General features: G+C 40.4%; 2 protein-coding genes across 2 annotated transcripts; both read left to right on the top strand.

The window, feature by feature from the left end:
• The first annotated feature begins 1893 nt into the window (after positions 1-1893).
• Positions 1894-10105, top strand: LOC133018053 (EEIG family member 2-like). Its single transcript, XM_061084335.1, has 11 exons — positions 1894-2137; positions 3758-3878; positions 4091-4120; positions 4518-4634; positions 5154-5200; positions 6425-6528; positions 6728-6823; positions 6933-7140; positions 7702-7838; positions 8964-9027; positions 9279-10105. Exons 1-11 carry the CDS (start codon positions 1992-1994, stop codon positions 9319-9321), a joined length of 1113 nt encoding a protein of 370 aa, XP_060940318.1. The 5' UTR covers positions 1894-1991; the 3' UTR covers positions 9322-10105.
• Positions 10106-11405: 1300 nt separating this feature from the next.
• prpf38b (pre-mRNA processing factor 38B) lies at positions 11406-16866 on the top strand. The gene is made up of 6 exons (XM_061083822.1): positions 11406-11819; positions 12303-12371; positions 12593-12744; positions 12916-12976; positions 14740-14978; positions 15349-16866. Exons 1-6 carry the CDS (start codon positions 11610-11612, stop codon positions 16091-16093), a joined length of 1476 nt encoding a protein of 491 aa, XP_060939805.1. The 5' UTR covers positions 11406-11609; the 3' UTR covers positions 16094-16866.
• Positions 16867-17080: the final 214 nt, after the last annotated feature.

The raw sequence follows: 17080 nt of genomic DNA, 5'->3' as shown, positions 1-17080 counted from the left end.
AACAAACTGGACTGGTTCGACAACACACATGCCCTCTATAAGAAGGGCCAGAGCCGCCTCCACCTGCTGAGGAGGCTGAGGTCCTTCGGAGTGTGCAGGGCTCTCCTCAGGACTTTTTATGACTCTGTGGTGGCTTCAGCAATCTTCTACGCTGTGGTCTGCTGGAGGGGGGGTAGCACGGACAGAGACAGGAGCAGGCTCAACAGACTGATAAGAAGAGCGAGCTCTGTCCTGGACTGTCCTCTGGACTCCATTGAGGAAGTGGGGGAAAGTAGGATGTTAGCCAAGCTGGCGTCCATCATGGGCAACACCTCTCACCCCCTACATGACAATGTGGGGTCCCTGAGCAGCTCCTTCAGCAGCAGACTGTTACACCCACGGTGTAAGAAGGAGAGGTTCCGCAGGTCCTTCATCCCGGCTGCAGTCAGGCTCTACAACACCAGCACCACCTGATAATGTTGTAGTCCCTGTCTATTATCTTTATCTCTACTCAACCTCTCACCATAGCTGTATTTGTATTTTTATTTTTCTTATTTATTTTTTATTTTTTTACTCAGATCACTACTATGCACAATAATATTCAACACTTTATATCTATATTTATATCATGGTCACTTATAATGGTTACATTGCAATATTTATATTTTCCTTTATACTATCTTGTAGTATTATTTATATTATGGTCACTTACTTTTAATTATTTTTTCTGTATCATGGTCACTACTGTTGCAATATTACTTATAATACTTTTGTTTTCATTACAATAACACTTACATCACTCCACTTTCTCCCCAGTACCTGCTTTTGCACAGTGTCTGTTTTGCAGGTTGTTTTTGTTTTTCTGTATATTTTTACTCTCATTATGTGTAGTTTAGTAGTGTATATATTTTGATCTTTCTTTTTTATTGTTGCTTCGGCACTGTTATTTAAATTCTGTTTTTCTCTTTTTTGCTGTAACAAGTGAATTTCCCCGTTGTGTGGATAAATAAAGAAATCTAATCTAATCTAATCATTTATTTGAGGGGGCCAGGCCCCCTCTTGCCCCTGCCTAGACCCGGCCCTGTCTCTGTATGAGGGTTCTCTGTCTGAGGGTTCTCTGTCTGAGGGTTCTCTGTCTGAATGTTCTCTGTATGAGGGTCCCCTGTATGAAGGGTCTCTGTATGAGTGGTCCCTGTATGAGGGGTCAATCCAACAAACCTTCAACAAATTGATTGTGAGTCTGTATAACTGAGTCAGTCATTCTATTCTATTCCGATAATTACGAAATTAAAACCATAATCTTCACCTGCTTTCAAACTAATAAATACCAGACGTTCACTTGTATTTGAGTTTCCAGAACCGTGTGGCAGCTTTAAGAAGGGCCATATTGCTTCCAACATAAACTTCATAACAATTCAAAGCTAAAAGATAATTAAATTGTAATACTCAGTATACAAATAATTTATTACACATTATACTTGATTATATAAGATTGACAATTATTGATGTGACACAACAAATAAATCAAGCATAAAAACTTCAAGATAAAAATTAAAAGTAGAAAAGGTTTAGGTAACTATAGGTTATATCAATAAATGTGTGTCCGTTTTTTTTTCCAGTGAACATTATGAGTCATGTATGTGTTAAATGTGGATCCTTTTGCATCCCACTTCTTCTCTTGCCACATCCCTTATGAATTACGGCCTTTTGCTTCCTCTATTTTCACCCCTTCAATGAGAGCCAGGCATATTAACAGCAGTCATTGTTATAGTCGCGTCCTGGTAGTTTCTGTTGCAGCTGCATCATCCAATCAAACCACAGAATGGCCTCCACGTCAGGAACTCGATCGCTGAGTGGGTGTGGAGGAGCAGCTCTGAACTTTGAATCCAGTCTGCAGCCTGTGAGGAGAAAGCAACACAGCGGCGAGCCCGAACAGCTGAGAGGTGGCTGTGGTCAGCTGTCTGCCTGTCAGCTCCTCTACTCCACACCGACACTCAGCTCCAGCAAACACCATGTCCTTCATCCTCACCAAGAAGAAGAGGTTTAAATTCAAAGTGGACTTCGACTTGGAGGAGTTGTCCTCGGTTCCCTTCGTGAATGGAGTTTTATTCTGTAAAGTCCGGCGCCTGGATGGAGGCTTCGCCGAGCAGTCGACTCGGTAAGAATGTTTTGCTATTTATAGCAGGAGTTCACTGGTTGTTGCTTGAGTTAAGTGAAACTTGTTTTCGAGTCCGTCTTCACTTTGCTTTGGATACGTGTGTTTAACATTTCCTGTCTCTACTTTGCTTCAGTTGCGATCATGAACTTTTCTACAACCTTTAGACTAATGTTTAACTTGAATGTCCAGCTACACAAGCCACAAGCTAACCTGACAAACGTTAACCCATTGATACAAAACATGGGTCAAGAGTGATTCTTTTCTATACCTTTGTACTGAATGAATTTATCATTGCAATGAATACATTCTGTATTTCAGGTATTCCCCAATTAACTTGTTTTTGATTTGCAATATTTTTTAAATTAATGTAATTTATCATTTAATAATCTAAGTATTCAATTATTATCGTGCTTTTGATTTCAACATCAAAAATAATTATTTCCCTTTCCATTTCTTACTATATAAACAAACTAAATACGGCTGGTCGCAATCACTTCAGACTTAGGGTTAACATGCTCGTAAGGATGCTCATGAAGAACACCATGACGACAATAAGGAGGCAACTCTTGGTCTTGATTCTGAGTCGGAAATGTCTGATGCAATACTTAGATGTTGAACCTAATCAAGCTGGAGTTGTGGAGAAAAAAAGGCTCCTTTGGTGATGTAGAAGACTCTACAGTCATCAAAGGAACACCCAGCCATGCATGAGATCATGAATGTAGTTAAATTTCAGTATTATTAATATCATGAATGATGATAATAATAATAATAACAATAAAAGTAATAATAAAAATAATCATAACTTGAGGTTGTTAAATAGACCAGGAACGGTATTTCTTCACCAGCAAATGTTCTATTTTTCATTTGTATGTTTGGTATCTTTTTATTGCTCCTTTATGTTTTGTTTAAACACAAAAAAATTTCTTCCATTGTAAAGGACCATACAAGTTTAATCTCCAGGTTTCTCTATGATTAAAACTGCTCGTGGCACTTTAATGAGTCACTCTGGAAAACAGGCGGAGCTCATGTCAACCGCTAGTCCTCATTACCTCGCCATAGCAACCGTCTGTTCCTAAAAACTGTTGCGTAAACACTGCATTCTTAGTTTTACAATGGCACGGCCACAGATGCTTTCTCTTTTTTGAATTCAAACATAACATTATTGTTTATGTTTTTATTTTTGAAAAGCAAGTCATGGTAGTGTAACATTTTCTTCTTGCTGGTGGCAGCAACATTCTATAAATCTGCCTTACTGTAGCTACCAATGATCAGCTTTGTTTATTTTTGCATCCAGGATGTACAATGACATCAAGTACAGTGACAATCCCATCATAGAAGTGGGTCCAAGCTTCACACACATAATAATAATTCTATTCAGTTCTCCTAATGTCAGAAATAGAACCAAAACATTGATAGGTGAAAGTCTTTAGGAAAACTACAAGCTCACTTCTCGGACTAAAAAACAGATGCATATAATTTGCTACATTCTTCCACATCGTCTGTATAAAATTATAAACATGCAAAACCTCAGCTTTCACTATTGTTGATGCTCTTTCCAATATGCCTGTGTGTTTTTGGTTTGTGTCTGAACAAGAGCTTCTCTGTGTGTTTCTCTTACAGGGAGCCAGTCCAAGCCAACTGTGTGCACTGGAGGAAGAGATTCTCTTTCATGTGTAAGATGAGTGCTAATGCTGGGACAGGTGTACTGGACCCCTGTCTGTGCCGGGTGTCTGTGCGCAAGGTATGGTAACTTTTTTGTTAACTCTTGAAAAAATGCAATGTAGCTGTAGCTTTTCTTCTCTAGCAGAGCTGAGTCCAGAATGTGCCAATACAATGTTGTACGTAAGATGACTGTTACTGTATCACTGCAGCCACGTGACTTCAAAGAATGTTCTTCAAAATGTAACAAATGTTCTAATGAAAATACAACCTGTCTTCTTTTTGTCATTTTAGGAGTTAAAGGGTGGAAAAACATTTGCAAAGGTAACACTTCTCCTCTAAAGTGTTCATTTGTTGCACACATAGCAGATTAAGTATCAGTGCCCCATTAGAACAATCTTATCAATCTATGTGTAGTCAGCTTTAAAATGCCCTTAGAGGACTTGTAGGTGAGTCTGTGTTGAGTGAGTGTTTTTATTTCTAGTTTCCGGCTTTGGTTACTGATTGAAAAATAAGTAAAACGAAACTCTGCCTTGTTAAACAATAACTTAAATGATATTTATTTTAGAATATTGAAAGTCTCGTCTCACACACCTGCAGGGTGTTTCATAAGCACTTCAAAACTGTCCCAGTACCATTTAATATAGTTTAAATAGAGTAAAAGTATAGAACAATTTAAGCTAACTTCTAAACAGTTCACTCTTGTTGATCCTGTGTGCAGCTGGGCTTTGCTGACTTGAACCTGTCAGAGTTTGCTGGGTCTGGCAGCACGACGCGACGGTGTCTCCTTGAGGGATATGACACAAAGAACACCAGGCAGGACAACTCAATTCTCAAGGTATGTGCACAACTCCACAAACACACAACTCCTTTAAATTATTTGGGAAATTCCCATAGGTGTTTCTACCGCTCTGCCAGTGCATTTTGTCCAGTTCAATAATGCGTTTTTGCATGATAAACATGACACTCTATGCTTGTAAAAACTTGTAGCTCTTAAGCAAAGTCACTAGTGCCTGAGTTCACCAGCAGCAGTAGACACTCCTCTGTTTGAGAAAGTCAGATTTATGGCATAGTTGTAAAAGCTGAATATCCATACTAGACATGCCTGAGCCTGTAACACGTTGATCTTGAATCTTGCATGAGCCATTGGAACCGTGGGAAAGCCATTCATAACATACAGCTTCCTCCTGGGGCACAGACTTACAGTCATACATTTAAATGGATTATTGTTCTTAATCATGAATAACAACGACCCTGTGACACCACACTACAGGAAAATTGTGTCATCATTTTATGTCTCATTGGTGCAGTTGCTTGTCAGACTAAAGCTGGCATTACCGTTCTCTTTCTGTTACAGGTCGTCATTACCACACAACTTATGTCCGGAGACCCCTGTTTCAAAACGTAAGGGCTCTTCTTGACTACACTCCATATTAATTTAGAAGTATTTATTCAATTTCAAAATGGTAAGAAATTCATGACTTTAAGTGTAACTCTATTCAGATATAGAACGGTATAAATGGCATACTCTGCACTTACAAAAGTCTGCACCTCACCACAGAGGAAATATTTTCATCACATCCTGTCTGTCACCCAAAACACAGCCTTGTGCCTGATACTACTAAAACGCAGAGGGTTCAAAGTTATGAAGAATTGTTTTGTAGCTGAGGTCTTATCACAGTCTTATCTGAGAACTAATAAGTCCTTGCCCACACATTAATCTGCCTGACCGCAGCAGTGAGCAGCAGCTGATATGTGATCAGCTCGGCCCCGAGGTTGTGTGTGTCGAGCAGTTTGTCACGAAGGACATGATGTATAGACTCTTGGCAAATCCACCAGAAAGTGCAAACAGTTGGCTTTCTTCAACCAACACAGGTCTTCCCTTATTTTCCTTAATGTTCCAGCCACTTCTTGGTGTAATAATACAGACATTGCTGCCAAGGAGACATTTGAAGTGAAGGATTGTACAGTCCTTCTACAATCCCACGCAGCGTTACTCATTGTGTGTGGAGGATATACAACAGAGCACAGTAGAAAGATGACGTTTTTTTTTGTTCTCTCTCAGTCTGATTCTTCATGTGCCAGTACGCAATAACTCTAGTGATTAATGTAGAATCCCAGCCACATAAAAGTGGGGTTTCCTGTTATTGTAATTCTGTTGAAATACACTTCATTAATAATGCATTTATAACTAATGTCAAACTCGACCGGAAACTGCTGGCTCTGTCAGCTGTTTAGTTATTACACATTGCAATACTTTCAAATGTAAATGTATGTTTGACGATCATCAGCATAAAACATTATTTTATTCCCATATGTTGTCAATTGTCTACTTTGCAGGACATTTCTAAAAGTTGAGATCTTCACATTTAAGTCTATATACAAATTTTGTGTTTAATCTTGGCATCTATAAACCGATTTAGATCATCCATGTTTTTTTTCATGGATTAATTGACAATCCCAGAGTAGCAGGGTCTGTTACTGTCTGATACCATGTGGTTATGACCCACCACTCTGAAATTGTCAATCCTACACATAGTAACTTTAATTAAATTATCAGATAATTTAAAAGCTTTAAGGTGCCACTTGGTCTCTAAGTAACCTCATGACTTCCTGTGTTGCCCACAGTCCTCCCTCCACAGCCATGACTCTGGGAATCCCTCAGGCAGAATCAGAGTGTCTTCTTGAGGACAGAAAGGGAGGCGATGTGCACATATCCCACTCACTCACTGGTATGCATGACTTTGTTGTTAATTTATCAGTTCAGGTTTTCAGACAGTTTAAAAATGTTCTACAGAGAACTATCCCCCCAAAAATGACAAGCTGATCTTCTATAGTTTTAACGTATGAGACATACACTGTCTTTGGATACAGTTTTACTGTAGCCTTGTGTGAATTTTGTCCTTGAAAACATACCTTTTGTTTTTATAGAGATTCCAAAGAAATCCATGTCAGTCCCAGAGGAGCTGGTAGTGTATGGTCACTCTAGAACATCCAGCTATGCAAGTCAACAGTCCAAAATCTCAGGTACTAAACACAGACACACATCTTCCCATTAAAAAAAAAAGGCTAATTTATTTTGGTTTAAGTTTGAATTACACACATAATAAATAAACATATTCTTTTGTACTTATAGGTTATAGCTCAAATCACTCCAGTTTAACAGATCTGAGCCATCGGAGGAGCGCATCAGGAGGTTCTGCCTCCACAGGCATCGGTAGCATCCTGGAACCCAGTGACCAGCAGGCTGAGAGACTAGAGAGGGAGAGCAGGTCTACTCCACCAGTCTCTACATCCTGTCACCCTGCACCTGAAAACCCCTCCACCCCCGCCAGGGTGCTAAGGTAACATACTCACTCAAGGGAAGAGTCACAACTGTGTGTCTTTCTCTGTTTTCTGACTTTAATACTTTTCATTTAAAAAAAATCCAGTCTGAGCAAAAAGTTAAAAATCAACATACGTAGGTCAAAATTCATTATTGAGTTATTTGTCATGAACAAACTGTTGCTGTAGCCACATACTTTAACATGACATGCTACAGGAGATCATTTAAAGTGCTAGTATTATGTGCTGTATGTAAAACTAAATAAAGAGACCGTATATTTGTTAACCTTTGTTTTCTGACTGGCTTTACACTGCACTTCTCAATAATGACCAGAAATGAAAAGACAATGCAACGAAGTTAATTATAAAAATGTTTCTGATGTTTTTTTCTTTCCTGTAACTCACTTTTCTGTTTTGCATGTTTTCAATGAAATTTGTATACCTTTTGTGTATAATTAGCTTGTTATCAACAAGCCAGGGACTCATGCTTCAATGTTTTCTCAGTCAGCCGAATACATTGTCCTATGTCTTTTCCTCTGGAGGTCATATTTGTAATAGACCACCCTCTGTTTCTCCATTAGACACCCTGTAAAGCAGAACTCGATGGAGAATCAGTTGAAGAGAGTCGATGCCACCAGGGTGGACGCTGATGACGTAATAGAGAAGATCCTGCAGAGCCAGGATTTCAGCCAGGGCTTCTTGGACTCCAGTGCAGAGGGTGTGTACACATTTAATCTGTAACTTAGTGGGCTTACTAACACTTGCCTGGAAAGTTTCCCACCATCCGGCCGACGGGATCAAAGTTCTTTCAGGCCCTGTCCTAAAACAACACAATGTTTCTTAGTTCTCTTTCTTAACATTTGTTTTGTGTCTCACTCTGGTGAAACACCCCTTACGTGTCCTCAACAATATTATTACATTACTCCGGCCTATTGGCATTGATGTCGCTTATGTCATGGGAGGCGACCAGCATTCCCCCTGTATAATGAGCTGACATACCAACATTCATCGTTCAGAAACCTCTTCTCACTTCACAGAAGCAGAAGCCCACATCGGAACAGCTGCTCCAGTTCCTAGCTTCACCGTTCACAGATACAAGCGCACAACTCGGTTTTTGAACGCTTTGATCTGGATAGTTGTTCGAGGCATAGGGCAGCAGCCAGCTAGGAGCAATTCTAGTGTTGTCTTTGCTCGGTTAGTGTTGAGGTTGCAATACATTAGCGCTAGCCGAGAAAGGAGGGTAGTAATTTCCTCCTGCTAGGTAGCATTTCCCGACTGTTTGTCAGACCTACAAAGTAGAAGTACACCACAGAGTGAGCGTTAACGCCAGCTGCACAGAGTAACATCGCTGTAACAAAAGAAAAAATTCAAACCCACACTCTCAAGTCGAGCTCTTTCTTGACATGATGAGTGATGATTAAATGTTAGTAATGGATAATACAAAATTAGACCTCAATTTGGTACATACTTTAAATGTGAAGGATTATTCAATCTAAGACTACAAAGTTTAGGTTGTTTATCAGTTATGAATCACACAGGAGCAGTTTAACGATTAGCTCAGCAACACGCTATCATTTTACCAATCCCTTTTTTGTGAAGCAACAGTGAAATCTCCCTCGTCAATCAGACTAATGTTGCACACATTTTGACATGTTTACATTTACTCTGTTTATCTGTGGTTGCTGTCAGCTGTGTCACCATAGCACTCTAATCAATAGTCATTAATTTTTTTAGAAATACTACAAATTGAGTGTAAGCCAGTCATTTTTCCAGACCCGACAATGTAAATTAGTTGTGAGTTTCTTTATTTCTCATGTGTTTCTGTGTGTGTTTATTGCTGCAGAAGAGGGGCTACGCTTGTTTGTTGGTCCTGGTGGGAGTACAGCCTTGGGAAGCCAGCACACAAGGTGGGTGTGATTACATAACTGAGAACTGTTGGTAACATCTAGCAAGCATTTACTACCAATATATATTACACACATGATAAATTTGGATTATAACAAAGAGATCTTGCCATACACACACAACTGCTCATCAATTTGTTTCTCTCTACCTTGTGTCAAATGTCATGTTTTCAGTTTCAGTGTTTCAAAGACCCACAAAGAGATCGGATAACCACCACCATTTCCTGTCTTATAACACATGACTTCTCTTTCAGGGTTGCCACTGGAGCCTTTGAGCAGGTGGTGTTCAAGCGTTAGGCTTCGGGAAGCATGTGCCTCACATGAAGGGTGCCGTATTACACCGATGTGGATGACGCAAGCCTGAAGGGTGGAGATGCCATAAGACCCTGTTCAGGCCTCACTCCAGGAGATTTAATTTCTCTTATGCAATCCCTCCACATCTGACCTACAGCTTCTGTTGACCAGGAGAGCCCTCCAGTGTTCATGAAGTGGAGTTAAAAAGCACAGTTTATGAACAATTACGGTGACTGAAAGACTGGTGTACTGGTTTCCTCAGTTTGTTCTGTTCTGCGCAATGAAAATGTAAGACATGGGATTAATAGTGCTGTAATCCATCTGTTCACTCCTCTTTGTCAGGGAGAAAGAGGTTTCCCTGTTATTTAAAATATGTATAAGTGTCATGTTTTTACTCTGTTATCATTTTGATTATGTTTCTATTTTATTGTTTTATTTTTAGTATTTAATTTGTTTAAAAAAACAAAGTGGTTGAGTTATTGCAGCTGGAAACAAGTTCAAAGGTGTCTCTCTTAAATCAGACTGGATATACTGTATAAGAAATACTGTCACATATTTGAGTGTTGTCCTCATTTTTACTTACATTTTTTGTCAATCCGCTAAATTGAGTTACTGTACATTTGCTGTCACTTAAGGAGCCATATCTGTAGTATATAAGTTATGGCCCATGTAATGCAAGTCAGCTGATCCCATACTGTGTTAAGATAACTATATGTTGTTTTTAAGATGTTAAATGTTAATGGCGCATTGAAGACCAGATCTGTAATTAAAAAAGATGTGCACACTGGATAGAGATAACTCTCAGACACGTTTTGTCCTGCATCTCACTACACCTTTTTCAACAGTACAAAAGACAATTTTAATATAAACGAGAGCTCAATTATCCGCATCCTTTTGCGAACCTCGCTTGGCCACAAGAGTTTGTTTAGATATGTTCAATTTGATCCAGTCGTCAAAAAGAAACCGTCTCTGAAACTTCGTCAGATCCGCGCAGAGAAACACTGTGAAGACGTGACTGTGGTTTCAAAGAGAAAGCATAAAAATCTTTAAATATCATCCTGAGTTGCATTCATCTTCCATATTTTCCTTCTAATCTCCACTTATTGTGCTACAGTGAACTTTAGTTCATTTTAACAGCCATTCAGGGACCGTTTCTAAAGTATTAGTTTGAAAGAAAGCACCTGCAGGAAATCAGGTTCGTAAAGCCACAAACCAAAATGTCTGAAAATACAGCGATACATTTTTGAGGTCCTTGTTAAGGTTAGAGGTCAGATGTGAATTGGGAGGGGGAGAGGGGGGGGGGGGGTATTAGGGTTAGGCATGACTTGGTAATGGTGAAGGTTTTGGTTTATTCCACAATAACTGAAAGTCAATGCATTTTGAGCCTGGACCTTTTTGGGCTGCTCCTCACATCTGAGGGCTGTGAGGGTTAAGACCTGCTCTATAGGGTTTAAAAGGGTTACATTAGGGTTAGGTTGGGGTTAAATCACTACAAGTTTTTGTCATGCAAGAAAAACAGAGAATACAAGAAATTAAACCAATTGAATGTTCAAATATAAAGATAATGAAAATTCCTCCAGATTACGCAAATTTTCACCACTTTCGAATTTTCTGCACATTTTGGTAAGAATTTGAGCATGTTAAAGCCCTCAATAAGCCAATTAATTTGCCTGAATAATAATAATATTTCTTACAATTTCAATAGGGCCTCACGTCAGTCAGGGCCTGTCTGTTCTCGGGCCCTAAAAATAATATGATAAAATTAAATTGGAAAAAAAAAAACCTAATAAGGTGAATAAACTGTTATTTACTATTCTAGACAATCAGACACACTGGAACTAATGTAAGGTTTCACTAAACTTTCCGGTTCAGACAAAAAAAATATTTTATAATTTCAAAGTAAATGTTTACTGGAATTCTAAATATAAAAATAAACGTGTTTTTTAAACAATAATATAAACCTGTTATTATTACATGTTATTTGTACAAAAGCATCCACCCTTGTTTGAGTAAATGCTTTTATTTTCTAAACTAAACGTATTGTCGGATCATCGACAGCACTTCCGTTCACACTGCAGCATCGACGGTACAGTTCCGGTTCTACCTCGCAGCGGGACTGGAGCTTCAACGACGGCGGGAAGTTGTTCTCATCAATTGTACCCTCGAATCAGCAGCGACTGGACGGAAGGACGAACTCGCTGAAGATCGACTACTCGTCCTCTAACATCGATGGCTCTCTGAACGGAAACACGCCAACTGCAGAGCGAGCGGAGCGGCGCGGTCCAGCTAACATGGCTAACGTCGGGAACCAACCGCCACAACAGGCCGTGAACAAGCCTGCGCCGGGGAAACATGGGAACGTACTGCCTCTGTGGGGCAACGAGAAGACCATGAACCTCAACCCCATGATCCTCACCAACGTGCTGTCCTCGCCATATTTCAAAGTTCAGCTTTATGAGCTCAAGACGTACCACGAAGTTGTGGACGAAATCTACTTCAAGGTAACGCTAGCGTCGGCTAACCCGCATGCTAGTTAGATAACCCGTGTCCAGGGGGGAGAGCGGTAGAGTGGCCGCGGCGTGCTGCCGGCTTCAAATTCAAAAGACCAGACCGCGCTTATTTTCGAATTGAACTTTATAGCTTCCTAAGATGTCCAGCTATTTCATGTAATTGACCCGAACATTATTATCGATTGTATGTGACTGTTTAGCTAGCTGGCTATTGCTAGCTGCCATTAAAACACAATACACCAACGTAATCGTGACGTCTGGCTAACTCGGACATGTTGTTTTGAAGTGGAACTAAGTCTGAGCTCATGTCGTGTGACGACAGTTGTGGTTACCAGATAAACTGTGTTAGTGCTATTACAGATGGTGAATCACTGAAAGACGCAGAATATCTCATGTCGCCTCTGTTAGTCACCAGGAGAATCTCAGGCCTCTCACTCTCTCACCAGTTTCCCATGTTTATCTCTGTGCCTTCAGGTGACTCATGCGGAGCCTTGGGAAAAGGGAAGCAGAAAGACTGCAGGTCAGACTGGAATGTGCGGAGGGGTAAGTGAGAAGTACGTGCTTTTTATTCCCCACCTTTTACCCCCTGTTTACTCTCCCTAAGCAGTTTGGATAAACACCCAGAGGGCTCTGTTGGAAACCTGCTTGATGTGATTTTTATTAAAGCGGATTCTCTCGTTTCACAATTTCTTGTTTTGGTTAGGGTTATTGTGAGAAGTGTTGTGTTGAATGATGCTTTACAAACAAACTCTCTCCCTGGCCAGGTGCGTGGAGTTGGAACCGGCGGTATCGTGTCCACTGCTTTCTGTCTCCTATACAAACTGTTCACTCTCAAGATGACTCGCAAGCAGGTCATGGGTCTGATCACCCACACAGACTCGCCATACATCCGAGCACTTGGCTTCATGTACATAAGGTATGTACTGGTGAGAGACTTTCGTTTAATTGCGTTTATTCTGTGTATTAATGGCTTCCCTTTTTTAAAGTCACGAATGAAATGACAAAGTTGTGTTCATTTTTTACAACCTCATGAGTGAAAATCTGATTATGTGACTTATGATTTGCGCCCTGCTTTGTTCTGCCTCAGATACACTCAGCCCCCGGCAGATTTGGTCGACTGGTACGATGGCTTCCTGGATGATGAGGAGGTATGTCCCTCCGGGTAATAATTTAATGTTTCTTTCTCTATTGCATACACAGTCATACGCCCACTATAGAATCTGCCTGCCCACCCCCCTGTGATGCTCATAACTGATTTTTCACCTTTGCCTTCATTTGGCTTAATTGTCTCAGTCTTTGTCCTCCGAACCGGAGTAGCTAGGTTACTTGCTCACTCCTCTGCTGCTGATTTTTATCAGGGTAAGTACCATGTGTAAAGCCGAGTCAATCCTTAGTCCAATGTGATATCAAGGCATGCTCTGTTATTGACGAGATTCTATCAGGACTTGTTGCACACAGCCAAATTTGGGACAATTGGAACATTCCTATGGAGAAACAAACATAAATTTGGTAACAGAACTCAAACTTTGCATTACTCAGTAGTGGTTTATTTGTATTTAATTAAGATAAAACCGGATCCCAGTCTGTGCAACCAGGCCTCCTGTGATGTTCTGTTGCATTATATTTGAATTGATCACATGGAGTCTTACGCACCTGGTTAATTCCCCTGTTTTTTTCTTTAGATGCCTATTGTGCGGCAGGTGAATTGGAAATTGTATCTCAGCACTGTTGGTTTGCGTGTGTGAGTGCAAAGCAGCTGTTCTCTACCATATAAAGTTGACAACTATTCAACTGGTGTGCATCTACCTACCTGCGCCAGTCTGTGTTTACACTGTGGGCACTTGTATTCACCTTAAAGGGATTGTTCACCCAAATATGAAAATCCATTCTATCTTTTCACCACTATGCTGATGGAGTTGTTTGAGTCCACGAAACACTTAAGGAATGTTCCTACTTTCAGGAATAAACAGCGTTGTAGCCCAATCTAATACAATTGAAGTAAATAGTGACCACTTCTTCAAACGTAAGAAAACATAAAAAAAAACATACAATGCCTCCATGCTGCTCCTGTGGTGTCATCCATGTGTCTTCAAGCTGGCATTCAAATTCGACTCGAAACAAGTTATCTTCCTCCGGTGGACGTTTAGGCTAAAGACATGGCGGAGATGACCGTTTCAAGTCAAATTGGAATGTCAGGACTTCTTGACACTTGGAAGACGCCACAGGAGCAGAGTGGAGGCATTTTCTTTTATTTCTCAGTTTTATACATTTGAAGAAGTGATCCCTTGTTACTTCAATCCTATTTGATTTGGGTGCAACGCTGTCACCCCTGAAACTAGTGTTTTGTCATCCCTCCATCGACATGGTGAGTAGATGATGAGTGAAATTTCATTTTTGGGTAAACTATCCCCTGAGTTTATTGTGGTATTTGGAGACAGATGAAATAAGCCAAGGCTCCTGTCTTTGTTCTTTCAGTTCAATCAAGATTTATTTCAATGATTTGCTCTATATTCTCTTTATTTAAGGTCTGTAATAAGTAATTGCAGCCACTTTTTGAGGTTTTTTAAATGGATCATCGAAAGAAAAGAACAAATATATTTCAAAAGATGAATATAAAGTTGACTTGATTATCAAAGCTCACTTTGTAAATGCACACTCCAGTATCTGCCAGCCGAAACATTTAGCTATATTAAAATGTTTTTTCCTCTTGTAAAAATTAGCAGAAGTAAAACCAGACACATTTGTTTGAAAGATTAAGCTAGATGAACAGAGGTGAAGGGTCAGTACTTGGTCATCACAAATTGCTTTTTGGTTTGAGGTTAAATTGAAAAAGCAATCAGTCAGTTTTACCTGCTTCCTGCCTGTGCTAATTGAGTTTTCTCTATGGCACTTTGCCACCATTTTGTTGTAGGAGCTGGACGTGAAGGCAGGAGGCGGCTGTGTGATGACCGTTGGAGAGATGCTGCGCTCCTTCCTGACCAAACTCGAGTGGTTCTCCACCCTCTTCCCCCGTATCCCAGTGCCCGTGCAGAAACTTATTGACCAGCAGATGAAGGCAAGACCTCGTAAGGTTGCTCCGAAGGAGACACAGGAGGAAGAGGCCACGTTCACAGGGGAGGCAGGGAGGCAAGGGGAAAAACGGAGCTCCAGGTAAGGGATTCAAACTATTTAGATTATTTATTTTTAAAACTTACCTTTATCATGTGTCTTTTCTCTAACTGATTTAAGTGAAACTGTTCAGTTCATCTTTATTCCTCATTTTATGACATATATCAGATGTTGTTAATTTTGTGTATTTCTCAAAAATTTCTTCAAAATTAAACCTTTGCTGATGCTGGGTTGCATGTATTGTCATGTTTGATCCAGAAAAACGCATCCTCTTTGTTCATTTGTTTTTGTTAGGGTTTTTTCCAGGTCAAATAATTGGGCCATGGTTACTGTTAAAAATCAAATGATCTGACTTATCATGATTAGATAAGAATGTTTAAGTGCTTGAAGCTTATGGTACCTTTTTTCCTAGGACACCGAGACGATCCCCGAGTCCCAGAAGGTCTCCTAAACGATCTCCTAAACGATCGCCTAAACGCTCACCCAAACGGTCGCCTAAACGGTCGCCTAAACGGTCGCCTAAACGGTCGCCCAAACGGTCAAGGAGCAGTAGCCACCATCGCGAGAAGGAGCGCCACGGCCCCAGCTTCGACCGAGAGCTGGACAGAGAGCGTGACCGGCAAAAGAAAGAGAGGGATGGCAGGGACAAGGATAAGGATAGGGACAGAGAGAGACGGCGGTCCCGCAGCGCAGACCGTAACCAAGAACGACGAGAACGCAGAAGAAGTCGCAGCGGCAGTCGGGACGGAAGAAGCGAACGCAAAGACAAAGAAAGAGACGGCGTAGATGACAGGAGCAAGAAGAAGGAAAGGGATCACCATAAAGATAGAGGCACTGAGAGTGAGAAGTCCAGGGATAAGAAGAGCAGGGGAGAGAATGACGACAGGAGGCACAAAGAGGACAGGGAGAGACGCAGAGAAGAAAGGAAAGCCAAAAAGTCCAGTCGGAGTCGAAGCAGGGAAAGGAAGCACAAAAGTGGCGAGGAGAAGAACCGCAAACGAGAGTGCAGCCGGAGCAAAGAGAAAGACAGGGACAGAGATGGGGAACAGCGCCCCCACAAACGTAGTCGTAGCAAAGAGAAGAGTCATCATCAGCGCGAGTCCAATAATGACCATTGTAAACATAGTGAACGCAGAAGGAGTCAGAGCACTGAGTAAATGTCGCCCCGCAGCAATATTACTTCTTCTATTCCCCGTGTTTTTCTCCCTTTTTTCTACCCAGTTGTCTGATCTGTCTCTTGTGCCGAAGACTGGGAATGTTAGCACGCTGGACATCTGGTTATGTTATCTTTGGCCAATGCAATGTTGCTTTACTTTTTTGTGTTTTTCTGCCTTTTTCACTCCCGATTTAGACAATTGTTAGTCTTCACTTGAAATTTGGAAAGAAGCAAAAATGGCATTTTAATTTTATATGGATCTTTCTTTTGCCCCAGGATGTAATGGGTTTGTAAATAATGTTTTGAAAGCTGTCTACACACGATAAGTGGTCGGATTTACATTCACCACTGGTTTGGGCTTGGTTCGGGCCGAAAGCTCAGCTCAACACTGTCGCCATTTAATTAATAATAATGAACTGTTCGGGCTGTGCAGAAGCCTTTTTTATATTTCACTAATACTACAGAGAATATGACTGAAAATACCCTCAGTCGTAAACTCATTTGTCTTCTGTATTCTGATGAAACTCCCTGAACAGTCCAAGGTAAACGGTTAAATATCGTATGTAGTGGCAATGAGTCCTAACAGCCATTAGACAGTGATGGGTAACTCCATCATTGATCGTGTGTTGACAGCCTGAAAATATTTTAATCCTCCAAAGGGCAGTATGCAAAGGGTAATGTTTTTTTTACCACACACAGTTCAGCCCTGCTTGTGCTGTGATTGGATTGTTGCTCTGTTGCATTTTGTTTTCTAATAAACACTTTTACGAAGAACATTTGTCTTTCTTTTCAAAGAAACGGGTGTTTAAGTAGTGAAAATTTATATTTTTCACTTAAGTCGAAATTAACAATTAGCATGTATATAGACTTATTATAATGGTAGCAAATATGAAGGCCAAATTAAATAAACTTATTAGATTTAAGTTGTAATTTAGAAGAAAGTCGTAATTATCGCGAATAAATTTGTACATTTTGTAGAATAAAGTAA

This window comes from Limanda limanda, chromosome 13 (assembly GCF_963576545.1).
Source record: "Limanda limanda chromosome 13, fLimLim1.1, whole genome shotgun sequence".
Lineage (NCBI taxonomy): Eukaryota > Metazoa > Chordata > Actinopteri > Pleuronectiformes > Pleuronectidae > Limanda > Limanda limanda.
The sequence above is the reverse complement of the archived record's forward strand: the minus strand, read 5'-3'. Positions and strand labels throughout refer to the sequence as shown.

Excerpts from the sequence above, each read along its gene's own strand:
- LOC133018053 (XM_061084335.1), top strand. The coding sequence starts at position 1,992 with ATGTCCTTCATCCTCACCAAGAAGAAGAGGTTTAAATTCAAAGTGGAC. Across the intron at positions 3,879-4,090 it reads GCCGGGTGTCTGTGCGCAAG|GAGTTAAAGGGTGGAAAAAC; the intron begins GTATGGTAACTT and ends TTGTCATTTTAG. Across the intron at positions 9,028-9,278 it reads TTGGGAAGCCAGCACACAAG|GGTTGCCACTGGAGCCTTTG; the intron begins GTGGGTGTGATT and ends CTTCTCTTTCAG.
- prpf38b (XM_061083822.1), top strand. The coding sequence starts at position 11,610 with ATGGCTAACGTCGGGAACCAACCGCCACAACAGGCCGTGAACAAGCCT. Across the intron at positions 11,820-12,302 it reads TGGACGAAATCTACTTCAAG|GTGACTCATGCGGAGCCTTG; the intron begins GTAACGCTAGCG and ends CTGTGCCTTCAG. Across the intron at positions 12,372-12,592 it reads AGACTGGAATGTGCGGAGGG|GTGCGTGGAGTTGGAACCGG; the intron begins GTAAGTGAGAAG and ends CTCCCTGGCCAG.